Source organism: Neolamprologus brichardi, chromosome 1 (genome assembly GCF_056152115.1).
Source record: "Neolamprologus brichardi isolate AB-2024 chromosome 1, ASM5615211v1, whole genome shotgun sequence".
Classification (NCBI taxonomy): domain Eukaryota; kingdom Metazoa; phylum Chordata; class Actinopteri; order Cichliformes; family Cichlidae; genus Neolamprologus; species Neolamprologus brichardi.
The window spans coordinates 21,329,238-21,355,014 of NC_142104.1; the positions used below are offsets into that span (position 1 = coordinate 21,329,238).

Genomic DNA, 25,777 nt, shown 5'->3' on the forward strand with positions numbered 1-25,777 from the left:
TTAGAGTCCATTCAGCTGTGGTCCCTGACTAGATAAATGAAACCAGCAAAAAAAAGGAAAACCAAAGCCTCGCCCTCAAATCTCTCTCTCTCTCTCTCTCTCTCTCTCTCTCTCTCTCTCCCCCCCCCCCCCCCCCCCCCCCCCCAAAAAAAAAAAAACCCCAAAAAAACAAAAACAAAAAACAAACCCCAAAATAGAGCTATGTTTAAGAACTGGAGCTAAGTCTTTGCATAATTGTGCTTATATTTATATTTAGTATTTAAAAAAAGAAAATAATGTATACCAATGCAGGGCAACTGTCCACAGGGGACCTCCATTGCTTTTTCTGGTGCTTGGAAATGAAGCAGATTTCTCTGAGTCTGCCCAAGCTGACAGTTATCTACACTGACAGAGGAGTGCTGATGTGACATCATCACATCACAATGTCAGTCAACACCCTCAGGAGAAGGAGGATAAGGTGAATAAGGGGATAGAAATGGAAAAGGAGAAAGGGCTAGGCAAAAGGCAAGTAGGAAACAGGGTTGTGCAGTTAACTTAGGGAAGAAACTAGGAGAGATGGAGACGAGATAAAGGACAGGTGACAGTGACGTTAAAAACCACAGTGAGAGCAGTTGAGGGTAAAGTAGAAATTGATGAGTGAGGCGGGAAAGAAATGGGCGGCACAGGACAAGGGAGCAACATTGGATGGATGGGTGAGAACATGAGGGATGAGAGTTACTTTCAGGGCCTGAATAGGAAGTGTGTCTCCATAAACATGTATCTGGGTCTTGCTGATCATACGCTAGCCCTAGGAGACCATGAAACACAATATAGGTCCCACATCCCATGATGGATGAGGCTGAGGCACCGATGTCAGCGCTCCCCACCAATGGGGACAAATCACTCAGGCACCACCCCCCTCAACACACAGGCTAATACAACAAATGGAGCCATGTACAGTGCTGGACTGGTTTGATGCTCTTTGAATAGACTTCCACTGACTTGCTCTTGACATTTATCCACTGGATGGAGCTTTTTTTTGTTGTAAATTCATGCATGAAGAGGGCTGCAGTGACATCTTCTGCATCTGAAAACTGGGAGGGGAAAAAAAACATAAAGAAAACTCAGATCAGGTGAGTTTACTGTCATGAAAACGATTTATTTTCTCCTCGCTGATCTTTGTCTCTTTTACTGTGACACTCCCCTCACTTTCCTTTTGTGGCCTCTCTAAAATCAGCTCCCTGCTCAGAGACACAAGCAGCAACAAGGGAAATGGTGAATGAGCTCCAGACTTTGTTCTGACAGTATTTCTTTTCTTTTTTTTTTAAAAGATATTTCATTTGTGCTGACCTACATTGCTTTTTTCCTCCAATCAACCTTCCTCCCAGGGCCACTGGCAGCTTCAGAGGCCGCTGTGGGGACCACTGGCCAGCCTGGAGAGTCATTAAGAAGCTTGACTCGGCCTGATTGCTGGCTCAGGCACACAACTGAAAGATTCAGATATGCCATCTGACAAAGGGTGACAGCAACTTCCTGCTTGATTTATACTGTACAACATTACTGCAGCCATGATTACAACGTTGATTCCCACCCATTTGAACAATTTAGACATTCAAGACTGTGATTACACCCATTAAATGTCACATAATGGTGGACAAAATGGCTTAAATTTCTTCATCTCTGAAATCTCTTCTAATTAAGCCTTTTTTCTATTCAGGCTTTGGGCAAAAAACATAAAATAATAAGCGCTCACACACTAGGAACGCTTATAAATAGAGATATTTTTCATTTTTGGCTACTTGTTTGCAGCAGAACAAGCTGCAAACACAACACTTACCCGCTATTACAACATAAATTTGTAATGAAGGTTATGTTAGCAAACAAAATATTTACACTCTTAGTAGACACAGAGCATTTATTTAGGGATTCTATAAATACCTCTCTTTGTTTATGCTCCATAGTCTTGTGTCTGGTTGCTATATGCTCCACCAGTTAGCTACAAACTTTCTCGTGTGTGGTACTGATTGTTAAAGATCAGAGCACAGGTGAAATATATAAACATGCACGTGGACACACACACACACACACACACACACACACACACACACACACAAAGCTCATATATAATTTATATAGCATCACACAGTTGCTACAGGAAGGTGCTCTACTGGATTGAACTTCAGCAGGTCAACTTCGCCACGTCTACATGCCTCAATGCAGTGAGTTGTTGCAGTGTGATTGGCTGTTTAGATATTAGAGTCGGCTTGATGGAGAATGAGATGGTCGTCATTTAAAAATCTCAGTCATTTGATGCACACACACACACAAACTTGACTTTCAAGCTGATTTTAGGTATGAATGTTGTACTAATCTCCTAATTGCATCATTTGCAGCTAAAATATTGAGTTGGGAAACAGAAGTTAAAAAACTGCAATAAAATAAAAGAATCAGAAAGTGTGTTGTCAGAATAGTTGGTGGTCTTTAACTGCTAACCAGTCAAAGTAATAATTCTCCACTGTGAAGCTGAAAGCTGGATGAGCTATGATAAGCTGTGTAGCTTTCAGTTCCAGTTTTATAAATCATAATGATTTGATTTGAATGAACAGGCATGGCTTGCACTGAATGGAAGCAGTGAGCAGTAAGTATTTACAGCTTTTACAAACTCAGCTTTCAGAGTCTGGGGCCAGTAAGGGTTTATTCATATTTATTTCTCTGCTGCATCTCTGTGTGTGGTGGATCTCTGAACTCATTAAGATGCAGCTCCGCCATGCAACAATGGTTTTCTGAGATGATAATAACACAAACAGCTTCAGAGCTTCCATCATAGTTATCTGCAGGTGGGTGATTACGTCCAGTACACTGCAGGGTTTTGGCTGGTCTACCACGGTGACCCAAACTGACTTACATAGCATGGAGCTACGCATAAGCGATTACAGGACATGTAGTTTAACCTAGAAAAAGAGGCATGCTTTATTCTACAGATAAAAGAACAGCAGGAAATGAAATGTGTATTTAGGTTTGACCTGAAATATTACAAAGGCTGCACTGTGCAAAGGTCTTGAGCCTCTCCTCATTTCTTTACATTTTGCTGCCAAGGAGCCTGACTTTGTTTTAATTTTTAAAGCAATTTTGAGCAAAAGTTCTCCAGGTTTTCTGAAGGTCTTTCAAAGTATGTCTTTGAACATTGGTTGTTTTTTATTCATTTTCAGTCCAGTGCTGTACCTGACATTTTTTGTTTGTTAAGCCACTAAACACCGACCCATCATTCATGCCCAAAAAAGACACCTAACTCAAATCCAGTGTTGTGTCTACACACAACTTAACAAAGAACCTATTTTCTTTCACAGTCTTTTGCGCTCTTGCAGCCTGCCTCTCATTTCTTTAGCTGAATTTATAAGAAATGATGCTGATAAAACAGTTTGGCAAGCACAAAATAACATTTTTCCACTAACCAGTTGATTCCCAAAAAGCTATTAGTTGAGAAAGAAATGGCAGACCAAAAACATTATCTACAGCTGATAAACACTATCTGAAAGTCATGTCTTTAATAAACAGGAAAAAATCTAGCAAACAAAGCCACAGAGCCTAAAGCCCTGGCTTATGGCCCTTCAATTGTTCCATCTACTGTTTTCCGAAGCTGCATCAGAAATGTGTAAAGGTGGCTGTGAACAAGACGTTCTTACGGAAGGGGAGCCGGGAGAAAAGGCTGAGGTATGCCAAATTATTAAGAACTGGACTGAAATCAGTGACAACAGGTCTAATTGATCGATGCATCCAAATTTGAAAGTTTTGGTTCAAATAACTGTAAAAATGTGCAGAACATATTGCCAAAAACTGTGGGTGTCTGCAGCCATCTGTAAAGGATGGTGGCAGCTTTGTCATGGTTTCAGCCAGTGGTGTTAGGGAACGTGTCAAAATCGATGCAACTATGAACACAGAAAAATACCGTTAGTTTTTTGATCCACCATGCAATACTGTCTGGAACATGGCTGACTGTTAACAGTTTTATTTTTCATGACAATAATCCTAAACACACTGCCAACGCAGTAAAAGTATACCTGGATAGAAAAACACACATTGAAACACTATCAGTCATGGGTTAGCCTCTCCAGAGCCCGGGCCTCAATAGTACAGGAAGAAAAGGCAGCCAACATCTAAAGAAGAGCTTTGAATGTCCTTAAAGAAGCCTGGAGAACTATTCTGAACACTACTTAAAGAAATAACAAGAAAGCCTGCCTAAGAGAGTTCAGGCTGTGCTGAAAAATAAAGGTACTCGTACCAAATATTGATTTTCAAGCTCGTTGGAATTGTACATCTTTTTTTGCCTTATATACTGTATTCACATATATATTTTACAGATGCTTCAACAAAATATTAAGCAATGAAGGTTGGTTTAAGACTTTTGCACAGCACTGTATTGACATTGGCTTTGTATCCTGAATCAAACACTAAATTTAAACTTCTCACAAAACATGACACACTTTTTTTTAGAGGTGAGGTGAGGTTCAGCAATTAAAACAGGATGCTGTGCAAGTATTTCAGGCTTTAGATGAGTCACAGACAGTAACAAAGCATCCAAAGCTTTGATAAGCAGCTCTAATGTCTGAGTGCATTGCACTACGGTGTATCTCTGTCAGCACTGATTTACCCTGTATGACTCAGCATGTTTTGCTGCCCTCGCAACAACATGAAAATTAAACAAATATACACCCTTTAGGTTATCGTTGCTTATTCTGAAATTGGGATTTTCTTCCATTTATCATGAGCCATTTATCCCATTTTCAACAAGACGCTTTTGCTGCAGGTTTTCTTGAGTGCGAAAGCAACGAATGCTTTCTCATTTGACAAAAACAAAATGTTGCCTTGTTACGTAAAAGTGATCCAAGTGACAAATTGATCATATGATATTTTTTATTGCGTCCAGCTGGTATTAGTCACTGTCAGTAGCTGGTTCAGTGCTGTGACCACAGATGTCTGGATCATCACACTTACTGTCATTTAACATTTTTATTATTTTAACTCCATAGTCATTTTTTAAGGCGGCGGCGGTCTGCTGCTATGGAGCAGACAAAAGATAGATCTTTTTATTATTGTAGACATATTTTTCTTTGAATGAGGGGCTCTGATATGATTCGTGCCAATAATTTGCTTTGCAGCTGAGATGATGTAGATTAGCAACTAGTGACTGAATCCTAGAAACACATTAAAGCTGCACTAATATTTTCATATTAATGGCTCGAATGACTCTGCCTACTGTGAAAGAGATAGCCCAGAATACTGAACTGACAAAGAGTCATCATCGGCTCTGCAGTTGCCCTTACAGAGATGTTTAGCAGCCCACGCATTCAGTGATTTGGTTCAGTCCCGCTGCTTTCATCAAGCTTGTTTCCATCAGGCATCTGTTGTACGCTACCTGCCCAGCATTGATGGCAGCGTGACAAAGTTAGCAACAAGTGTCTGGACACAGTAGAGAATGAGAGCTAAATTACGAGTGAATATTGGACTTCGCTGATCAGATGGACCAAATATCTCTGTGTGTGTGTATATATATATATATATATATATATATATATATATATATATATATATATATATATATATATATATATATGCACTTTGAGCTAACATACTCATTATAATATTAGTGCTACAGTATGTTCCTTTTGCTCGCAATTACTAACCTTGTCTCAACAAATATGGATCTGTGCTAATACACAGCACACACTGGGTTTGTCTCTATCCTGTCATTTCTCTGTTATCAGATTAGACGTCTGTAGATATTTGTGCTCTGAGCTGTACTTGATTTCATTAATAAACAAACAGAACCTCAGACCTCCATGGGTGTGTGTATTTTTATCTTGTTGCATATTTCTCTGCAAATCGGAGAACAAAGGTTTCCCGCTCTTTCTGTCTGACGGCTTCTCGTCTTGGCCGGATCATCTCTTTGCGTCGTACTCAGGCTGCTGGGCGCTGTGAAAACGGCCAGGAGCAAGCGAACAGACGGGCACAGGGAGCTTAAGAGGTAGCAGGAGAGACAAGAGAGATGAGGGAGATGGACAGAGATGATGATGGAGAGCTGTTATTAGCTGTGGAAGGACACTAGACAACTTGGCCCACGCAAGCCCTCTGGGTAGAGGCTCGCAGGCTGGCTGTGATTAGAGTTGGGTGTTTGACAGACCTCCAGACAGCGAGAGGGAGAGAGCATGGGGACAAGAGGTAGACTAGTCCTCTTCCCTGACTTGTCCTTAGATATTTGATATTAAATATTAAAAGAAAAAAATAAAAGGACATTAGGAAGAAGAAACATTTATCACATTTTTTCTTCCAAGAGAGACTTCTGGTTTTCCATCAATCGCAAATTCACAGCTGACCTAGTTAGAACGGCACACTAATATGCACTGCAGAGAGGTTTTGGGAAAACTCTGAGCATTTAAGAAACTTAATGCAATTCAAAAGCAGAATTTCTGCAAAGGTAAACAAAACATAACAAACAGACAGAGCCCTCGAAAAAAAACTGCACCTTTATGATGAACTACACCTCTACTTTATCCTCTGCCCAGTAGTGTCAAAACAGTGGGATAAGCACTTTATCCGTCAAACACAGATGCGATAAGGGAGCAGCCTGTTCAGTCCTTTGTTCACTAGCTGAGAAACTGTGCTAGTCTCTGACGGCTGCTCTGAGATCACTGGTAGATGAGAGGTTAGCATATTTTTAGACGGGTGTTTCATGTGAGGAATCTTACTCGTAAATAATGAGGGTGCCCTTCCCGTATGCCTGCAACTCAAAGATCAAACCACCAGTGAAGAGATGCAGACAAGCCAACCATCAGAGGTCTGGATGGAGAAAACACAGGCCATGAAAAATGGGATAAAGGAACTCAAAATGTGGGTATGCAAAAGAGAAATTTGAGAAAACATAAAGGTAAAAATAAAGGCAAAAGAAATGAAAGCTCTTTAGTGCTGGAAGCTGGAAAAACCTAATAATTAAAGGTAGAAACCCAGCTAATATAAATGTACCAAGCAGGGCTGCCCACTGAAAATACTTTCTTAGTATTATTTCTGGGTGAATTTCTCAGAGGAGTGAAAAGACACTAAAGGTTTGGGTGATTAAAAAAAGAAACAAAATGTCATGGGTATTTTGATTAGTTACCTTTGTACAAAAGCACAACAATAAATAAAGCTTTCAGACAGCACCACGCTTATGCACAGTTATTCTTTATACTGTTATACAGCAGACAGGTTGTATCAAGTATCTTGGGGGAACTTGCCACAGTCTGTCCCACTGTCCTCTCTCTTCAGGTAATCCCGGACTGACTCCATGATTTTGAGATCAGAGCTCTGTGGGGTTTACACCATCTGCTGCAAGTTTCCTGCTGCAGCTCTCTACGACTGAGGCAGCATGTCGGTCTTATTGTCAGACTGCAGAATGAATTTGGGAGTGACACTGATACTGTTGTAAGATGATTAACAATCTTAATACCCAAATTTTTTGAAGTTTTACACAATGCAAAATAATTACATCAGAAGTAGATTGTACATTATGGAGTTTAAAAGGCTGGCTTGTTTTTAGATTGAACATTTTTATTTTATTTGGAAAAAAAGACAAAAGACATACTATTAAACAGAATTACAGTGCTGGCAGTATCGGCTTTGAAATAACAATAAGGTTACATATATAAAAAGTTCACTGTAGAGGTATTTAGATCTGTCACAGTAAAGAGAAAGTACAGCCCCTAATCAATTTTCTTTAAGTTCTAAGACTCTACACACCAGGACATTTTAAACCTGATCCCTACCAGGTCATAAAATAAAATGAATACAACCTGAGATGAACAACAAAACACCACACATTAGACCATGTCGTTATTTAACAGAAAGTTTAAGAGAAACTAAGCCAAACTATCGAAACAGTGTGTGAAACACACCCCACCCCACGATTCAGCAACTTCTAGAATCACCTTCAGCAGCAAAAACTTGAAGCAATCGCTCCTTTGTAGGACGTTATCATCCTCTCACATTTTTGTGGAGGAATTTTTGCCCGCTCTTCTTTACATTTTGCTTCAATCCTTGGAAGTTTGTGAATATTTATTCGTACACAGATGTTTCATAGTCCCAGATTAACATTTTAATGAGGCTGAGGACTGGCTTTGAACTGGGCCATTGAAGCACTTCTTTTCTTTGCAATCATTCTTTTTCAGATTTGCTGTCAGACAGATGGCCTCACATTTGACTCTAGCATGGTCGACTCAATGCCTGCATAGTGCCAGAGATCCTGTGGGTCCAAAACAAGCACAAATCATCACCCAGTTTGGTGAAAGTCAAACAAAGCACAGCACAAACACCGCAGTGCTTAACAGCTGATATGGGATGTTTGTGCTGATGTGTTTGGCTTTCACCAAACACGACTGCGAGCATCATCTGCTTCAGAAGTCTTGTGCGTTAGCTCGGATTTACGTTTGCAGACATTGGCTGCGTTGCCATGTTCTTCTAAAGAGAACAGCTGTTCTCCTGGTAACCTTTCCAAATAAGCCATACTGTTCTGTCTTTTTCTAACTGTACCACGATGAACTTTAACAATTAGGATGCTAACTGATGCCTGTAGAGTCTGAGATGTAGCTCTTTTCACAGTTTCTCAGAATACTGCACAATCTGACTTTGGGGCGAATTTGCTGGGATGTCCACTCCTGGGAAGATTGGCGAATGTTTTGAATGTTTTCTGCTTGAGAATAATCTTTCTCACTGTAGAATGACAGACTTCAAATTGGCCATATAATCCTTCATATAGTGATGCTCACACTTACTGATGATATCTAATCAAACTGCACTTGATTACCAGCACCTGGCTGTTCCTCACCCTTTAAATTACTATAAAAGCTATAAAGGTGTAGTTAATCTTACACACACTGCATCTGTACTTTGGCTTAGTTTTTGTTAAATAAGTAAATAATCACACAGTGTAATATGTAATGTATTGTAGTTATATTTAGCTCATTGTAACAGTTGATAAGGACCAGATTATGTTTACCAAGTCTTGATAATGTGAAACCTTAGAAAGAAGGTCTACATCTTTAAATACAGTTATTATTTATGATAACAGTAAATACATAACTGTTGGTTTGTAATATGCTGCTTAGTGGTAGGGTAATTATGAATAATTTGCATTTCAAGCAAGACTAAAATTGCCATGAAGTGTTGATCTTTCAGGTGACTCTACTGCACAGTGCGCACTCCTTCATCACCACAGTGGAGATAAATAGCCCTGCCCCGCGTAAAATTACAATCCATTACACACCTCTTCACCGTATGACAAGCAGCTACCTCGGCTGCTCGTTTTGTTTTTGTGCTTAACAACTCACATTCTTCACATTCCCCTCTCTCTTTCTCTCATTACCTTTTCTCTGGTGTGGTTTCATTTTCTTTGCTCGCTGGCGCTTCCTGTAGATCTGGGAGGTTGGCAAAGTCATCCTGTTCAGCCAGCCCGATTGCTAGAGACAGAACAACCATCTTCCCCTCACTGGACACACACGCATACAGACAGACAGACAGACAGGACATCACAAGACCATAGAGGCATGTGGGCAAATAGGCACAGGGGCACACACATCCAAAAAAAACAAGCAGCGACACATACACACGGCACACAATTCATGTACAAAGACAGGGAGTGGGAGAGAGGTGGTAGATTGCTGTGAGGACACTATTATATTTCATCCTTAACATATGTTCAATCCACACTGCACTTTTAAATGTCTCTCATCCAAACCTGCGAGCTAGGAAGTGATACAAAGGCTCTTTAATAGGACATGAATGCTTGTATTCCCGACAGTTTTAGTTATCAAAAATGTAATTTTCTTATAGTGAATTTGGAAAACACTTCATTTTTTAATGCATGACATGTACCTTTGTACATAACCTGACCCCTTATTCCAAATGTGACTGCCAGCTAGTTTGATGTGCATATATAGTTTTTTACACTAATATACATTTTCTAGCCAGAAAAAAATAATACCTTGTTGGACAACCTTTAGCTTTGACAGCAGCATGCATTTACCATTACATTATTTCTATAAGGTTACACAATATCACTATATTTATTTATGCTGAGAGTTGCATTAATATACACAAGAGATGGATCGCTGCGTGAGGTTACGGTTCGGGCTCTGTGGTGGCAGATCCATGTGTAAAAATGATCTCTCATGTTCCCTGAACCACTCTTCTACACTTTGAGCCTGATGAATCCTGGCATTGTCATCTTGGAATATGCCGGCTCTATCACGGAAGAAAAAAATCCATTAATGGGAGAACCGAGTCATCCTGGTCTGGGGCTTATCTCATTTTTGGGCACCTAAGATTGCTGATCCTGGGCCTGACCAACTGAAGCAACCCCCGGCGATAACACCGCCCCAACAGGCTTGTATGATAGTCACTAAGCATCATGGGTGCATCCATCTGCCGCTCTTCTTGCCCTGATGATACCCTTTTCCCACTGACCCATATACATTTTTTTCTAATTAGCTTCATTGATAAGTGTTTTTCTTAAGGCTACACAGCAATTCAGCTGAATGTGGTGACTTATTATTGGTCTGGCAGTGTAGATTATGTATGCTTGTTAAAGATAACAAGGAAGCACAATTAATTCGGAACTTTTCATTGATCCCAGGTTAGTATTTATTCATTCTTTGGTTTTATTATCAGTGCTGTTTGTTACACAAATGATTTAAACCTTAAGTTATCAGGGAAGTTTTGTTCTTTACCATTAACTCTTCGAAGCCGTGAGTTTGCAAAGAAAAGTCACCCGGTCTTTGAATTACATTAAAGTTTTGTAACATTTCAGATAATGTGTAATCCCTCTGATTGCCTAATGTACTGTATGCTGTAGCATTAGGATGAGTAGAGATTTTTTTTCTGCCAATTTATTGCTTCAAAGCTGAATTTCTTCAGTTCATTAACACTGACACAACACTGCACTGACATTGTATATGTGGCTATCATTTACTATTGTTTTTGTTTGTTAGAGAATAACAAAAGTGATGTTCAACAAAGAATAACTTTTGATAAATAAGTGGGGGGGATCACTTTTTTTTAACACCACTGTATGTTGCCTCTGTGAGTAATAAATATGTTAATATTTGTACAGAAAACCCTAAAAGAAAGGTTTGGATTGTCTCAGAGAAAAACAGAATCACCTGAAATGACATGCAAATGACATGCAAAGCAAAAAGAAAAGTCCACAAAAACAGAGGTGCAAGCATACCTGCAACAAAGAAACACAATGTTCATTTGCAGCTGTTATTGTCTCTCTAAACAAGCCTGAAATCATCCAAAATGCATTTTACTGAACAACACTGCGCCATGAATTCAAGGCCATGCAAACAGTGCCCTTAACAAATGAGCATTTGCCCACAACTAACCTTGTGATTCACAGTCACAGACAGTAAGTCACATGTATGTACATATTGTACACTCTTCTAGTTTTTTTTCTCCATTCACCACATTTATTTTTCATTTTTTACAACCCTCTAACATAGCATGCATGATCCAAGGACAACCTTGACATATAGTATTCTTTGCCACTACCTCTTCCCTTAAAAGCCAAATCCAACTTCAAAACATGTTTTTTTTCTGATGTCTTGCAGCCCTTAACATCAGCTGGCTTAGTTTTAGGCTTAGCTATAAAAGATTCAGCCTCACATTTATTTATTTATTTACTTTTTATTTGGTGGATTAGCTGCTGTCTTACGTTTATCTGAATGCCTTTGTTGTGAATAACAGATAGTGGTGGGTGCTAATGAAATTGCAGAGACCCAAATGTTTATTTTCTCTCAAAAATTGAACTGGAAAAGTTTAACTCCTGCAGCAGCGAGCCAGTCACGTTGGCAGCGCTGACTTCACGTGTCGACGTGCATGTTGCTTAGAAACATAAATAGATTTAAATAGGATCAAAATATTTTTTTTTAAAAAAAATGAATCCTATCTCCTTCCTGATGTTTTCAGTTTCTTCTTAGCTTTTCTCTGATCTTCCTCCTCTCATCTCTGCACATTTCATATTTTTTGTCCCCACTCTCTGGAGTGCTCCCGACCAAACAAGGTGCTCTTTGTTGAAGTAGTATTGACAACAAGAGGAACACATTAGTACTTGAGAGGCTGCAGCCCACTGGGGATGTGTAAACAGCATCTACATGACGCTCATCGATAAAGTGAATGGATTTGTATAGATGACCAAAAGAAGACACACGTGCTCCACGCTAAAATCATTGCCACCTACACCAGGTTCATTGATCGGAAAATGAAAGGGGAGCAGCTCAGACGCCACACTGCGTGACAGGTATGGACACAGCTGGAGGGTGAAACTGCTGCTTTTGCTTGTTTATACACCACTGATCACAAATGCATGATACCCACACTGCCCCCACCCACCTCCACGTCTCCCTCTCCCACCACCTCCAGGGTCAACCGCTGGCGTGTTTGGTCCAACGAGATTCACGAGGACAGGGACAACCACCTTCGTGTGCATGTGCACAGCCTTATTTGAATGATGATTCACATAGGCAGGGAGGTCAATAGCCCCGGAGACACTGCTAATGGGCGGACATGTAAAAGGTACAGAGCAAAGAGCTATGTGTATGGATGTGTGTGAGCATCTATGTTTGCGGTCAGGCGGGAAGGAGAGCTTTTACATGAGGCTGCTTTGCAGAGCACATCATCTGTAATCTATCACTCAAGCCAAGGGGTGGAGGAAGGCTCTCTATGCTCGGTATCAAAAAACAATCACTGACCATCGCACACCAGAAGCTTCTCTACTCAGTGAAGAATGAGTTGGAAAATTGGTGTTGAAAAATCACTCGTGACTTTGGCTAACTTTGCTTTATTTTTTTGTAACCCATGTTGGGCTTGTTATAAGATTTCTGCTTATGATTGGATTTTTTTTTATCAGTCTGTCTTGAAAAAAACTTTAGAAGAAAACAAGTTTTGAAATCTGAATATTTAAAGATTGTTTATTTTATTGTTAGGCCTAACGCTATCCCGCGGTATCTGGCTGTTTTATACCACCTAAATCAAGACATAAAAGATGCACGTAATAGGGAAAAAAACAGAAGTTTGTATTTTATGGTGCTGCTGTGTAGTTAATATATGCATGCTGTGGTGATGCACAGTTCCAGACCAGACAAGTTTAAATCAAATTTGTTTTTCTTATGACCTGCTGGAATTACTATAAAAATATATTAAATATATGATAATAAACAGATGTTAAATCTGAACTTTTGCATGTGCCAGCGCTGTTTTTGTAAAATTGAAAACTACACACAAGTAAATAAACACAAATAAATATAAATGGGAGCTGAAGAACATTAGAAAGTGATTATAAAATACCTTAAGAGAAGATAATATCACCTATTATTTGAGACATTTACATGATTGGCAATTAACAGCAATGAAAAACTAATATGTTAAAACCCTTGATGCCTGACACACACCTTTTCTACTACATGCATATTAATATCACTACACCCTGAAAATAATCATTTAAATGAGTCTCTTGGGGACAACCTCATCAAAATTAATAAATTGAAGTTCTGCAGAGACCGTAGAGGATTGCAATTGATTTTGGTTCCATCCTGTGTAAAAAGCACACGCTTTGCCATTTTGTCACTTTATTAGACCACAGCTTATTCGGCAGCCCTTCAAGAAATCCCACACTCATGAAGAGTCTCTTTCTGTTTCTGGTGCTTTATACTGAGAGCTTTATTTTGTCAGGCATGAGTGAAAAAAAGGGGGGCGAACAAAAACACCTCTCAGCAGCACTCAACAAGATTTAACAGCACCACGTTCAAGCAGTAGGATGCAACGTTTGAGTTACTTCTTTGAGTATTTAAAATTTGAGTGTGTTCCTTCTAATTGCCTACATTTCAGAAGGAAGTTTGAGCCGCTACTTTTACGTACAAAGATGATTTATTATCAACTTAACCACAAATGTGGTGCATTTAAAACAGGTCAAATTAGCCCCGTCAACCACCTGCAGCAGCAAAAAGCTATTTAAACATTAATGATATAGTGATAATTATGTATTAGTGTGACACTCACGGGTCCATTTTATTATTCCTGCTATACTTCTCTTGTTATGAGTAATATTAAACATTTATATTTTGGTACACTTTTGAAAGCAGAACTTTTATTTTACAAAGTAATTTCACATTCGACTATTTATACTATTACTTACAGGATTTGAAGACTGACAATGCCACAGATCACACTCCAGCACACAAACGATAATTTGAAAACTGAAGGCAGAATTTAAGAGACTACAATGAAATGGTGCACTAAATTTTAGAAATTTGTATTTGCAGTGCTGCACATATGATCCTCAACTTTACTTATAGGAAAGTAAAGTACTTACAGGAACGACTTAACATCCAGACCTCGGGTTCGGATTTGCTCCACCATGTGGTCCCAGCTGCCTGGATTTGACCTTGATCGGCCTGTCCCTGTTCCTCTGTACCGGGAGGCTCCAGCCGGACTCCCCCGGACCCCCCGCGGGCCCCCACGGTGGCCCCCCCCGCCTGGGCCTGTGTGCAACTGGCCCAGACTCTGCGAGGTGACTGGGGGGTCGTTGGGACCCGGAGGAGGCTGGTGAGTGAGGGGCTGTTGGAGGCTCTGCTGCCGGACCAGGGGCCGAGGGCGTGCCACAGCCGAGGACGGGATGTGCTCCAGGGTGGAAGCTGATGAAAGGGAAGCGTCCCCAAAGCTGAACGGATACATGGGAACACCGAGGACAGAGATGGATACAAAAAAAAAGGAAATAAATGGAGTTAGAGATACGTAATGGGAATATAGAAGAAAGAGCAGGCCGTTTTGAGATGAAAGGGTGAAAGATGAAAGTATAAAACAAATTTGTAACATGTTATTATGTTGATATCAAAAGGAAGAGAGGATAAAAATGGCCAAAACATACATAAGCACAGCACTGACTGAATTCTAGGAGTCTGCAGTGAATATCCAAGGGAGAGAGACTTGAGAGAGAGCAAAGATCAGTAAAGAAGGAGTTGCCAACAAGCTTGAGATACTTGTTAAACATCTGCAAAAAAACAGCTGTGCTGAACCTTATGTTGCCTAGCTGACCATACGTGTTTAGTCTGGCATACAACATATCATTCATATCCAAACTGGTGACTAAACAAACCTCTGCTTTTTGTAGAATCACAGACAAATTAAAAACCTGCAGCCAGTGACACTGGTCCCACTGGAAATGCACAATTTGCAGCATCAGAATGCCAAAATCAGGGTGTAGTCCTCTTTGCAGCTGTCCTTCAGGTTGATAAAATTATCAATTTATTTCACACGGAGTGACATGGGTGACTCTACATTGAATCTAAATGCCCATCATGCCAGCTTTTCCACTAACGAGCAGCTAGTCTGATAAGCCCATTAAAAGAAAACACATGAAGGCAGTCTGTCTGTCTATGAGCAAACAAACTGATGAGTTGCATTCTGATGTGTTCAGCGGTCATAGTTTGGGAGATTTTTTGTTGTTGTGCGTGATGCATTCAGTGGGATCAGGTCTTAAAACTGCAGCAGAAATCTAGAAAGGGTGAATCTTCAACATAGACAGATCTCCTCCTGCAGCTCTTCCTTCTTGTGCCAACTCCCTCCCAGCAATCAAGCATATGAGCATTTGCTCACACAATCAACTCTGGCTTTAAACTTCACATAGGAACATGAACCCAGCTCTCCCAGCTGAAAGTTCTCCAGTTAACCACTAATACCTCCAACATCTTAATTCTCGTGTGGACTTGGACTCTTATTCTACTTTACATTACTCCTGTGATCAGGTCTGAAAAGATCTGATCGGTCCGGTCTCCCATCACAGACTCGATTCTCCAACGTCTGATTAGAGCACAAGAAGTGCAAAAGTCTAGTTCCCCCCGTAAGACCACTGTAATTACAATATACTGAAAGGTTATTAGGTTTTTTTCCCCTTTTATGATTCTACAAACATGGTTCCTACCTCAGCGTTAAGTGGAATTAAATTGGAGCTTAAGGTATAGTAGCACTATCTCTTCACTTGAGACTCGGCTCTCCATCTGCAGTGCTGAATTTCTTTCTCTCTGTTATCTATCTCCCTAATTAGCCTTGACCTACTTCTACCTTCTTGCCTTTTGCTTCCACCAATCTTTCTCAAAGGTCCTGTCGGCTCCTGCTATGTTTTCACTCGCAGCTCTTCCTTTTACCTTTGTGGTTCTCCTCTGCCTATTCATCTTTTCTTTACCCTAAGCCCTCATATCACTCTATAGCCACACCACCTCCAATCACCGTTCCTTAAGTCTGCCCTCTAATTACAGGTCTGCTACTCTTACAAGCATGTAATATTGCTTCACCCCTTATCCTCCCCTCAATCACTGCCCTGCCTGATGACTGTAAGCTTGTGCTAAACAGCTCTGTCTGAAGCTAATGCAGTGAGGGAGGATTTACTGCCTGGACTTGAGTTGTGTACAGCAGCGCTCTTTGGTATTACCTCGGCTCTGACTCTGTTGGAGAGCCAGGAGACAAGCACCCTGAGGAGCAGTGCAATGCTGGATCAAGTAAATACAAGACAGGGCTCATATACATGCTCTGGTGCATGCACGTTTTCTCTCATACAAACGCACATGGAGCACACCATTAGGTCTTTCCTGGGGAGAGACTTTGATGAGTGTGTTTGTTTACTTGTGCCTAATATTCGAACTGAATAAATGTGAATTAATGTATAAAAGACATTTGGTGGATTTCTGTTGAGCAGAATTATACGGTTTTGAAGTGGGAGGAGGGCATTTGGGGTTCCAGAAGTTTGACTTTTTTATTTATTTTCCTACACAAACAGCTATGGGCGACTGTTAGCAGGAGCACTTTCACGGCTTGGATTATCCCAGCTTGAATAATCAGTGCAACAGGTGAGCAACAGCAATCAGGAAGTCCGATTTTTCAGTAAAAAGTCAAAATCTATGACATAAATCGACGTGACAGTAACGTCATTAGGGCAAAACTGTTTTGAAGATATGATCATCATTAGAAGAAAAAAGCTCTGATGAGGAAAAAGAGTTTCAAGCTAAATATTCATGTAAGAAATATGAACAACTTAAATCTTAACACGAACAGTTCACACAACCACACATCCAAGCATAAACATGAAATAACTAAAATATAATCGCACAACTTCTAAATTAATCATTTGAACCTAAACATTTAAACTTTTATGAGTCTTTGTACACCAAGACTATGTAGAATATATATTTTTAATAACAGTACACTGTTACAGTAGATCATCCCTTTATATGTGCTCTGATAATTTTAGCTTCAATTAATTTAAAACGTTATGGATCAAGTTTACTTCACGTAAAGCATTTTTTACTATAGTTATTGTATTTTATAAGGATTCTTAGCTTTGATGAATTTGATTGTCTGGGTGTGTTTTACTCTACAGGATGCATTGTTCCTCTGATAAAGGAATTGTCATGTGGCAGGACAGGTGGGCAGGTGTATAATGGGATGTTAAAAGAGGAAATTGATGACCTATGTTATTGTTGCATGATGATTTGAGCAAATGAACTAAAATTTGCAGCTAACTTTGGTACAGCCAAAATAAGAAGGTGACTTAACACCTTTAACACCCCTATATTCACCAGACACTTCATTAGTTACACTTTTCTAGTAATGAGTTGAAGCCTCTTTTGCCCTCATAAATGCATAAATTCTTGGTGGCACAGGTTCAATAAGGTGCTGGAAACATTACTCCGAGATTCTGGTCCATGCTGGCATGACAGCATGTCAACATTCACTTGTGTGAATCTCCCATTTCACTACAACTCAAACGGGCTCTATTGGATTGAGATCCAGTGACTGTAGAGGCCATTTGAGTACCATTACTTGGTAAGCTAGGCTAACTGAGGCCACTGATGGTACTGAAGGGCAGAAAATGTGTATCCCCCACACCATTACACAAGAATCAGCCTAAGCAAATGATACAAGATGGGATTTTTCATATTGTTTATGTCTAATTCCGACCACACTGTCTAAAAGTCATAGCAGAAATTCCAACTCCTCAGGCCAGGCCACATTTTTCCAATCTTCTGTTGTCCATATTTGGTCTTCCCATGAGAATTATAGTTTCAGCTTCTTGTTCTTAACTTGTTCTTGGTCCTTTACTGCTGTAGCCCACCTGCTTCACGGCTTGTTGTGTTGTGAGGTCAGAGATGCTCTGCTTCATACTTTGATTATAACTAGCGGTTATTTGAGTTATTGTTGGCTTTCTATCAGGTCAAAGCAGTCTGGCCATCCCCCTCTGACCTCTGGCATCAACGAAACCTTTTCATCTACGGAACTGATGTTCACTGGATACTTGCTCTTTTTCCAACAATTCTCTGTAAAAGTCTAAAAAGGTTATGTGTGTTCAAGTTGCCTAAATCACCTTTCTTCTAAATGCTCAGTCTGAACTTTAGCATACTCTGCTTTGCTGCCATTTGACCAATTGATTGGATATTTGCTTTAATGAGCAGTTAAACAGGAGTACCTGATGAAGTGTCTGGTGAGTGTGTAATACCCATTATTTTGGGGGGTTCAATAGTCACGTTTTCATAGCTGACATCATGAAAAATCAGTATATCTTGTTAGATTAATGGTGACATTAAGCCAGATGTCTGAGCACATGCCCTATTACCTGCTTCAAGTCTTTTCACTGTCTTGAGTTTGACTAATTTTATCTTTTGGAATATTCTAAGCTCTTTTCAAGTGGTTTCCCTTAAAATTGTGCTTTCAGGTACTGTACATCATTACTGCCTTCTTTATCGGCACGGTGGCACCAGCCACAGTCATTCATACACCCTGAGCACGGTCCCTTTTTATCTGCTGTATCCAATTACTGACTTAGAGGGTTATTTTCACATTTCTTCTTGCTTGAAAGTCAATTAAGATGACTATAAACCTTGAATGATTTCGTAATTAAGGGAAATTGAGGAGGGTGAAAAACAAGGAGAGCGAGAAAATATCAACAGTGAAGGGTGAAAGATCGAATGGCAGAGAGACGTAAATGCCCAAAATAGAAACCAATTCCAGAGGAGAAATGGAAATACAGGTGGATTTAAAAAGAGCAGGAAAACAAAACAGAGTGATAGGAGTAAAGAATAATGTGGTGGGATGACTTAATTGTGGGGCGATCGTGGCTCAAGAGTTGGTAGTTCGTCTTGTAATCGGAAGGTTGCCGGTTCGGCAACAGTCCAACAGTCTCGGTCGTTGCGTCCTTGGGCAAGACACTTTGCCCGTTGCCTACTGGTGGTGGTCAGAGGGCCCGGTGGCGCCAGTGTCCAGCAGCCTCGCCTCTGTCAGTGCGCCCCAGGGCAGCTGTGGCTACAATGTAGCTTGCCATCACCAGTGTGTGAAAGTGTGTGTGAATGGGTGAATGGGTGTGACTGGATGTAGTGTAAAGCGCTTTGGGGTTCCTAGGGACTAAGTAAAGCGCTATACAAATACAGGCCATTTACCATTTAAATTCGTGTTTATATCAGTATACTATTTAAATAAAGGTCACTCAAACATAATGCACAGACACAAGAAAGCACAATTTCAATAAATGCTGCGAGGTGAGGAAACAGAACCATTGTCCTACATTTAGGGCATGTGTTGTCTAATTGGTGAAGATGTTTTCTTGGTTTGCTTGCAAATTGTTTATTTGCCTGTGTTTTCTTGCTGTGCGCTGAGCTCTCCAGTTCCCTAATTTTCATTCATCATTTTATGCATGGAGGCAGTTTCTATTATCTTCAGTCCAATCAAGAGGCAAATATCAATTCTGAAATCCCAGTTTTGCTTCCTAGTTTCTAATTAATCTATTCTATCATAACAGGGGCAGGCAGTATTATGAAGAGTTAGCTAATAATGAAGGAATTGTGACTGAGTGGAGAGATGGCTTTCATCTACTGTGCTGAACGCTATTGTAGAGCTCCACTTATTAATCTATTGTATATTAGAGTACTGCTCTTAATTCAATGATCAAACTGTTTCCAGGAGACCGTTTGTTTCACACATGTTATTGTCATTATATCTTGTATGTGCTACAGGTGTTGAAAAAAAATTTCAGCTTTCAGCAACCAGTTTGTTTGACAAATTATAATTGTAAAAATTCACTTAATTGTAGTTTTGAAAGCACTATTTGTGATTATTTACATTGTTGGATAACATACATTTCTTTTTTAAATGTTTTCTCACACTTACATATGTTACGTCATCAAATTTGCAGTTTTAAAATAGTGATTTTGTTTACTAAGGTAAAAAAAAGGGGTCCAAACCTACCTAGCCCTGTGTGAAAAAGTAACTGCCCCCAAGATATCACATAAACAGAACCTGTGTGACACGATCTAAAAAAACTCAATATGTCAAAGTCATTGACATCTATCAGTCTGAAAAGGGTTACAAAGCCTTTTCTAAGGCTTTAGGAATCCAGTGAACCACAGTGAGAGCCATTATCCACAAATGGAGGTGCAAGGCTTGCAACAGTGGTGAACTTTCCCAGGAGTGGCTGGCTTACTCCAAGAGTGCATCAACGACTCATCCAGGACTCATCGCAAAAAACCCAGAACACCAAAGTGCACTACTGCAGGCCTCACTTAAGGTCAGATCATGATTCACAAAGAGACAGAGCAGAAATGGCACCCAAGCGAGAGTTCAAAGGTGATAACCACTGCTGAGCAAAAAGCTCACATTGGCCAAAAAATCTTTAGGAAAATATTCTGTGAACTGACACAACAAAAGCTGAACTTTTTGGATGGTTTAAATCCCATTAAGTTTGATGTAAAACTAACAGAGCATCTAAAGAACATCATATCAACAATCAAACATGGTGGTGATAGTGTGCTTGTCTGGGGCTGCTTTGCTGCTTCGGGACTTGGACGACATTCTTGATGGAAATGTGAATTCTGCTCTCTGCCAGAAAACCCTGAAGCACAATTGTCAGCTGTTAGTTCATGCTCTGAAGCTCAAGGACACTTGGCTTATGTGGCAGTATAAGTCAAGTTGTCAGTGTCCTACTCAAAATCTGGACTTAAATCTGATTATGATGCTTTGGTATGACCGTTGGAAAACCCTCCAGTGTGGCTGGATTACAAACAATTCTGAAAAGAAGGGTTGGCCAAAAGTCCTCCACAGGGATATAATAGACTCATTGTCAGTTATTGCAAATGCTCTATTGATTACTGCCAAGAGGGGCACAACCATTTATTAGGTTTAGGTGGCAATTATTTTTTCACAGAGGGTCAGGCTGGCTTGGATAGCATTTTTCCCTTAACATGAATTTTGTTTTTACTCTGGTTATCTTTGTCTAAAATTAAAATTTCTTTGACTATCTGAAATTTGTAAGTGTGTCAAATATGCCATAATAAAAAATAAAAGGAAGAAATCAGGAAAGGGGCAAAAACTTTGTCATAGCGCTGTATAGTAATGACTAGTGATGTGCGGATCGATACTGAAATATCGATTCCTCCGATACCAATCATTTATGTTCTAGAATCGATACTCATATTAAAATATTGATATTTTAGTAATTTAGGGTAAATTTGTAGGTTATCATTAACAGGAACAGAGTGGAAAGAAACTATATCATTTGGATTGTCTACATTGGAAGGAACTACTTAGTCTTCCGCCTGTCATAGTCATGTGCGAAGTACGTCTGTATAAATGTGTCCAGCCCCTTGTTGTGCACACTCACAACAATGGCTGAGCGTAAATGGAGTCATGTGCAGACGTATTTTACTTCCACAAACGGTTGAGACGTAGTTTGCAATACATGTGGCAAGAAAGTGAGGTGTTGTGGCAACACTACTAACCTCATCAAGCACTTCAGAGTAAATCATATCACAGAATATGACGAGCTTATGTTGAGGCGAACTGAAGAGGAGGAGTGGACAGGGACAGGTGCTGCTAGAGCGAGACAGACGTCTCTCACGGAGTCCTTTAGTGCTGCAGGCAGGCAACATGTTCAAATAGCGCACAACTTCAGTTTTCTTATTTCTATATGATAACTGTGCATTATTAAGCGATAAGAACAAGTAATCCGATGTCCTGTAATCATTATGACGCTATAATTTCAGATACAATAACTGAAATACGTTTTTGTACAAAGTATCGATATCGGATCAGTATCGTCGATACCACCCTGAATTTTACTTGGTATCGGATCGGAAAGGAAATCAGTGGTATCGCACATCACTAGTAATGACACCAAATCATAAATCTTTATCTCTGCAATAAAGCTGTTACATTAAGCTTGTGTATTTCTTTTTTAATGCCACACAATGAGGGCAGCTGTTAATTCCATCCATTCATTTTCTTAACCACTTATCCAAAGAAGGGTCACAGTGGGGCCTGGGATGAGTGGAAGAATGTGTAAAGGTCACACAGAAAGGTTATAGCTAACAAATAGCTATCCTGAGTCTATTTTGTATTTCTACTTCAAAATTTTAGAAACTTGGGACTGTTTTGGTTAACGCAAAATGAAGACTGGGGCCATGCTGTGACTTGGCCCTAGTCTTTACGTATACGTATTTCCCTTTGGTTTCTGAGCGATAACATCCTTGTGTTTGTATTTACTGTATGTATCTACAGTTGCTGCATTTTACTCACACTGACTCTTTAGCAAAAAAAGAATCCAGTTTTCAGCCTTTTGCCCTGATTAATTAAAGGGAGTTTCATGTCAACGGAAGCCATAAAACTGCTCAAACTTTGGGTAACTTTTACTACCTCCTCCCACTATGCAGCACCATTATCGAATGATGTTGTTTACAGTATCATCTTATCATATTCATCCAGCAGTTACTAACAGAAGGTTCATTCGTATCACTAGCCCAGATAAAACTGCTCTCCTGTTGTTTATCCAGCAACCCACTCAGAGTTTAAAAAGCTGTTACTTCAGATGAATGAACATGTCGTTTCTGAAGATCTTCAGAGAGCATCTGTTTTGTCTGAAATTCTTGAAACTGTTACAGCCTTCAGCAAATTGGAGCCTGCAGAGGAACAGTACGACTGCGTGAATTTGCTTTGTCTGCAACATCACTTGGTTGGCAGCTGACATAAAAATGGCATTTGTTTATGAGTGAGGAAGCTCTCTGTAGCCAAGAGGTTTAAACGGTTACTCATGCATAGCAGGTGCATTCTGCAAAGCATCTTCTCTTTAAAGCCTGCTTTACATTGTCGTCACCTGCACAGGGTTTCAAAGGTGTAAAAAGAACAAAAAAAAAAGAGTACATGCAACTACTCCATCCAAGATATTTTTACAGACTCACTTCCTTGATTGCCACACCATGCTGCTGTTGTGCCCACTGTTGCCCCTCATGCGTGCCCCATGTCACCATGCGCCACTCACTTGCTAAACCGCAGGCCTCCGGCATGCATGTGGCTCTGGACCGTCTGCCAGCGCCCGGCCTTGCTGCCCCCCGTCACCATGCTCCGCACGCTGTCGCTGCGACTGGGCCCTGCCCCAGTCCCAGAGCAAGCACCACCCCCGCTGTCACTGGCCCCCGGTGAGGGTCCAGCACCACCCTGCCCACCCTTATCCACAGCCCCACTGGGTGGAACGGTGGGGTGGGTCGTAGACAAGGAAAACACGGACAGACAGACCCACGAGAAGGTACAAACAAAACAAAAAAGAGAGAGATAGACGAGAGACAGACGCACAGAGCCGGAGAGCAAAAGTGTTATGAGTTAGTCAAATCGATGACTAAGACACTTCACAGGCACTCAGTCTAGCCATAAGTGTCCAGTGAATAACAAAAACTTGGAAGAGCAGCTGCTCATCACCAACGCTTTGACTAAATTGGAGAGGACAGTTGTCTTACTCTTTGGTCACTAAAAGGGGGCAAAACATATTTACAATAATTCAGTTCAAAGCTGCACAAAAGCTTACTCTGTTCATTGTAAAATATGTTATTAAAGCAACTTCTTAATGTCGAATTTACACAGATTCTCACTAAGTGTGGAGTGATATTCAGGAAACTTTTGTTATTGTAGCTGCTCAGTCCACTATGTCCTAGTTTAAGGTAAGAAAAGGACCACAAGAACCCGACATCCTGCCCATTTCACTCATACATGTACACAGCAGTGACCAAGCCGCTGGCTCTCGGAGGCAGGCATAATAGCTGAGAAATGATGCAAATGCGTCATTTTCACATTTTAAGACTGCAGGGTATGAAAACAGAATGCTATAGTCTGTTCACAAGAACTCGCCTGCGGCACTTTTATGCATTTGCATAAAATATTTCACTTAATTTGCAAATATTCCCATTGAAAAAAAAAAAACATTTCAATATAAAGTGTCCTCTTTTCTTCTCAGCATGCCACAAACCCAACCCCAGCTGACCTGGACTCAGACGTCACAGAGACGAGTACAGACAGAACGCTGAGATCAGTACGGGACCTTTTGATTGAGGACAAATCACACGACACACAGGTGAACAACAGGAGGGCGTCCACAACGACATTCAAGCATTAAGTGTAGGCTGACAGTTAAGTGAATGATTGTTTTTGCAATGATGAATGTGATATAATTAATCAGAACTTGAATATCATGACTCGAATAACATGTTCTTTTTCATGACTTAATCCCTTTTTTCCTTGCTTTTAGATATAATTTGTCTGAACTGTTTCCAAACAGTAACTTTCAATTTACCTCAGAAAGACATCTTTGAAAGCTGCTAAACAAACTTGCTTTGTACAAAGGAATCGCCACAGTAAGGACTATAAAATAGCTCAGTGATCCACTATCACCCTATTCAGAAATCTCACCATTACTATCTTATCAAATGCCACACAGAATTAATCTAGTCAATAACATAATGAAATGCAATCACAACAAAAGCTATAATCACTGCTGTTCGCTGAATTTAAAAATAATTTCAGCACCACTGCGCAGACACCAAATAACTGAGCGCCCGGTGGTTTTGAAAGAGTCAAGTGAGTTATAATTAGAGAAAATAAGAAAGAACAGGTTCACTTAATGCCTCAGTGACTGTGTGAGGTGCATCTAAATGATGGAATGGAGGTTGATATGAAACAGACGTTGCACTGTACACCAAGGATACAGTGTCACTATTTTTGGAATAAGGCTCAGTAGACTAGACTCAGGAGGGCTATCGGGGAGGCTTAAAGCACTCAAAGTACTATGAGTGATAGTACAAGTAGTGACAACAAGCAGAAAACACAGAAAGAGTGAAGGAAAAAGGGGAGTGGGGTAAAAACACGTAACTTTACACTCACAAAACCCCCCAAAACAAAACAGTGAAAAAAGTCAGACCAAAAACTACGTCATTAAAGGAACAGATGGACATTTTTAAAAATACAATTATTTGTTTTCTGGTGGAAAGAAGAAAGTACCACCCTCAGATATTAAATATAATACTGAAAGTGTAAACTTTCCCTTTTGATTCAAGATTTCGTAACAAAAATTTAGAATTAACTGTTCAGGAATTGCAGCCATGTTTATACACACTTACTCATTTTCAAGCTACAAGCTAACATTATTTAAATATAAGGATTGTTTTCAGTAATTAGATGAAAGAACCCATTCATCCCTTGAGATCATTCATCCCTTCCAGGCCTTAAGTGCTGCTACTTTCAGTTGCTGCTTGCTTCTGGGTCAGTAACTGAAAAGCTGCTCTGCTGGGTCGAGATCAGGGGACTGACTAGGGCATTGGACTGCACTTGAGCAGTTTTGCAACATTTGGAAGTAACTGTTCAAATAACCTTTCCCTGTTTTTTAGTGTAACCAGTTCACACATTGTTGTAAGCC

At 40.2% G+C, this 25,777-nt stretch overlaps 1 protein-coding gene across 3 annotated transcripts in view; it reads right to left on the bottom strand.

The window, feature by feature from the left end:
- syt7b (synaptotagmin VIIb) overlaps positions 1-25,777 on the bottom strand; it is a 127,428-nt gene that overhangs the window by 30,712 nt on the left and 70,939 nt on the right. The window contains exons 5-7 of one of the 3 annotated variants that reach the window (XM_006780217.3): positions 23,357-23,557; positions 14,375-14,722; positions 9,371-9,493 (exon numbers count right to left, since the gene is read on the bottom strand). In XM_006780217.3, coding sequence (XP_006780280.1) covers positions 9,371-9,493; positions 14,375-14,722; positions 23,357-23,557 — 672 coding nt within the window. The remainder of the gene's footprint in view (positions 1-9,370; positions 9,494-14,374; positions 14,723-23,356; positions 23,558-25,777) is intronic. The other 2 variants (XM_006780219.3, XM_006780218.3) reach the window with 2 other exon arrangements.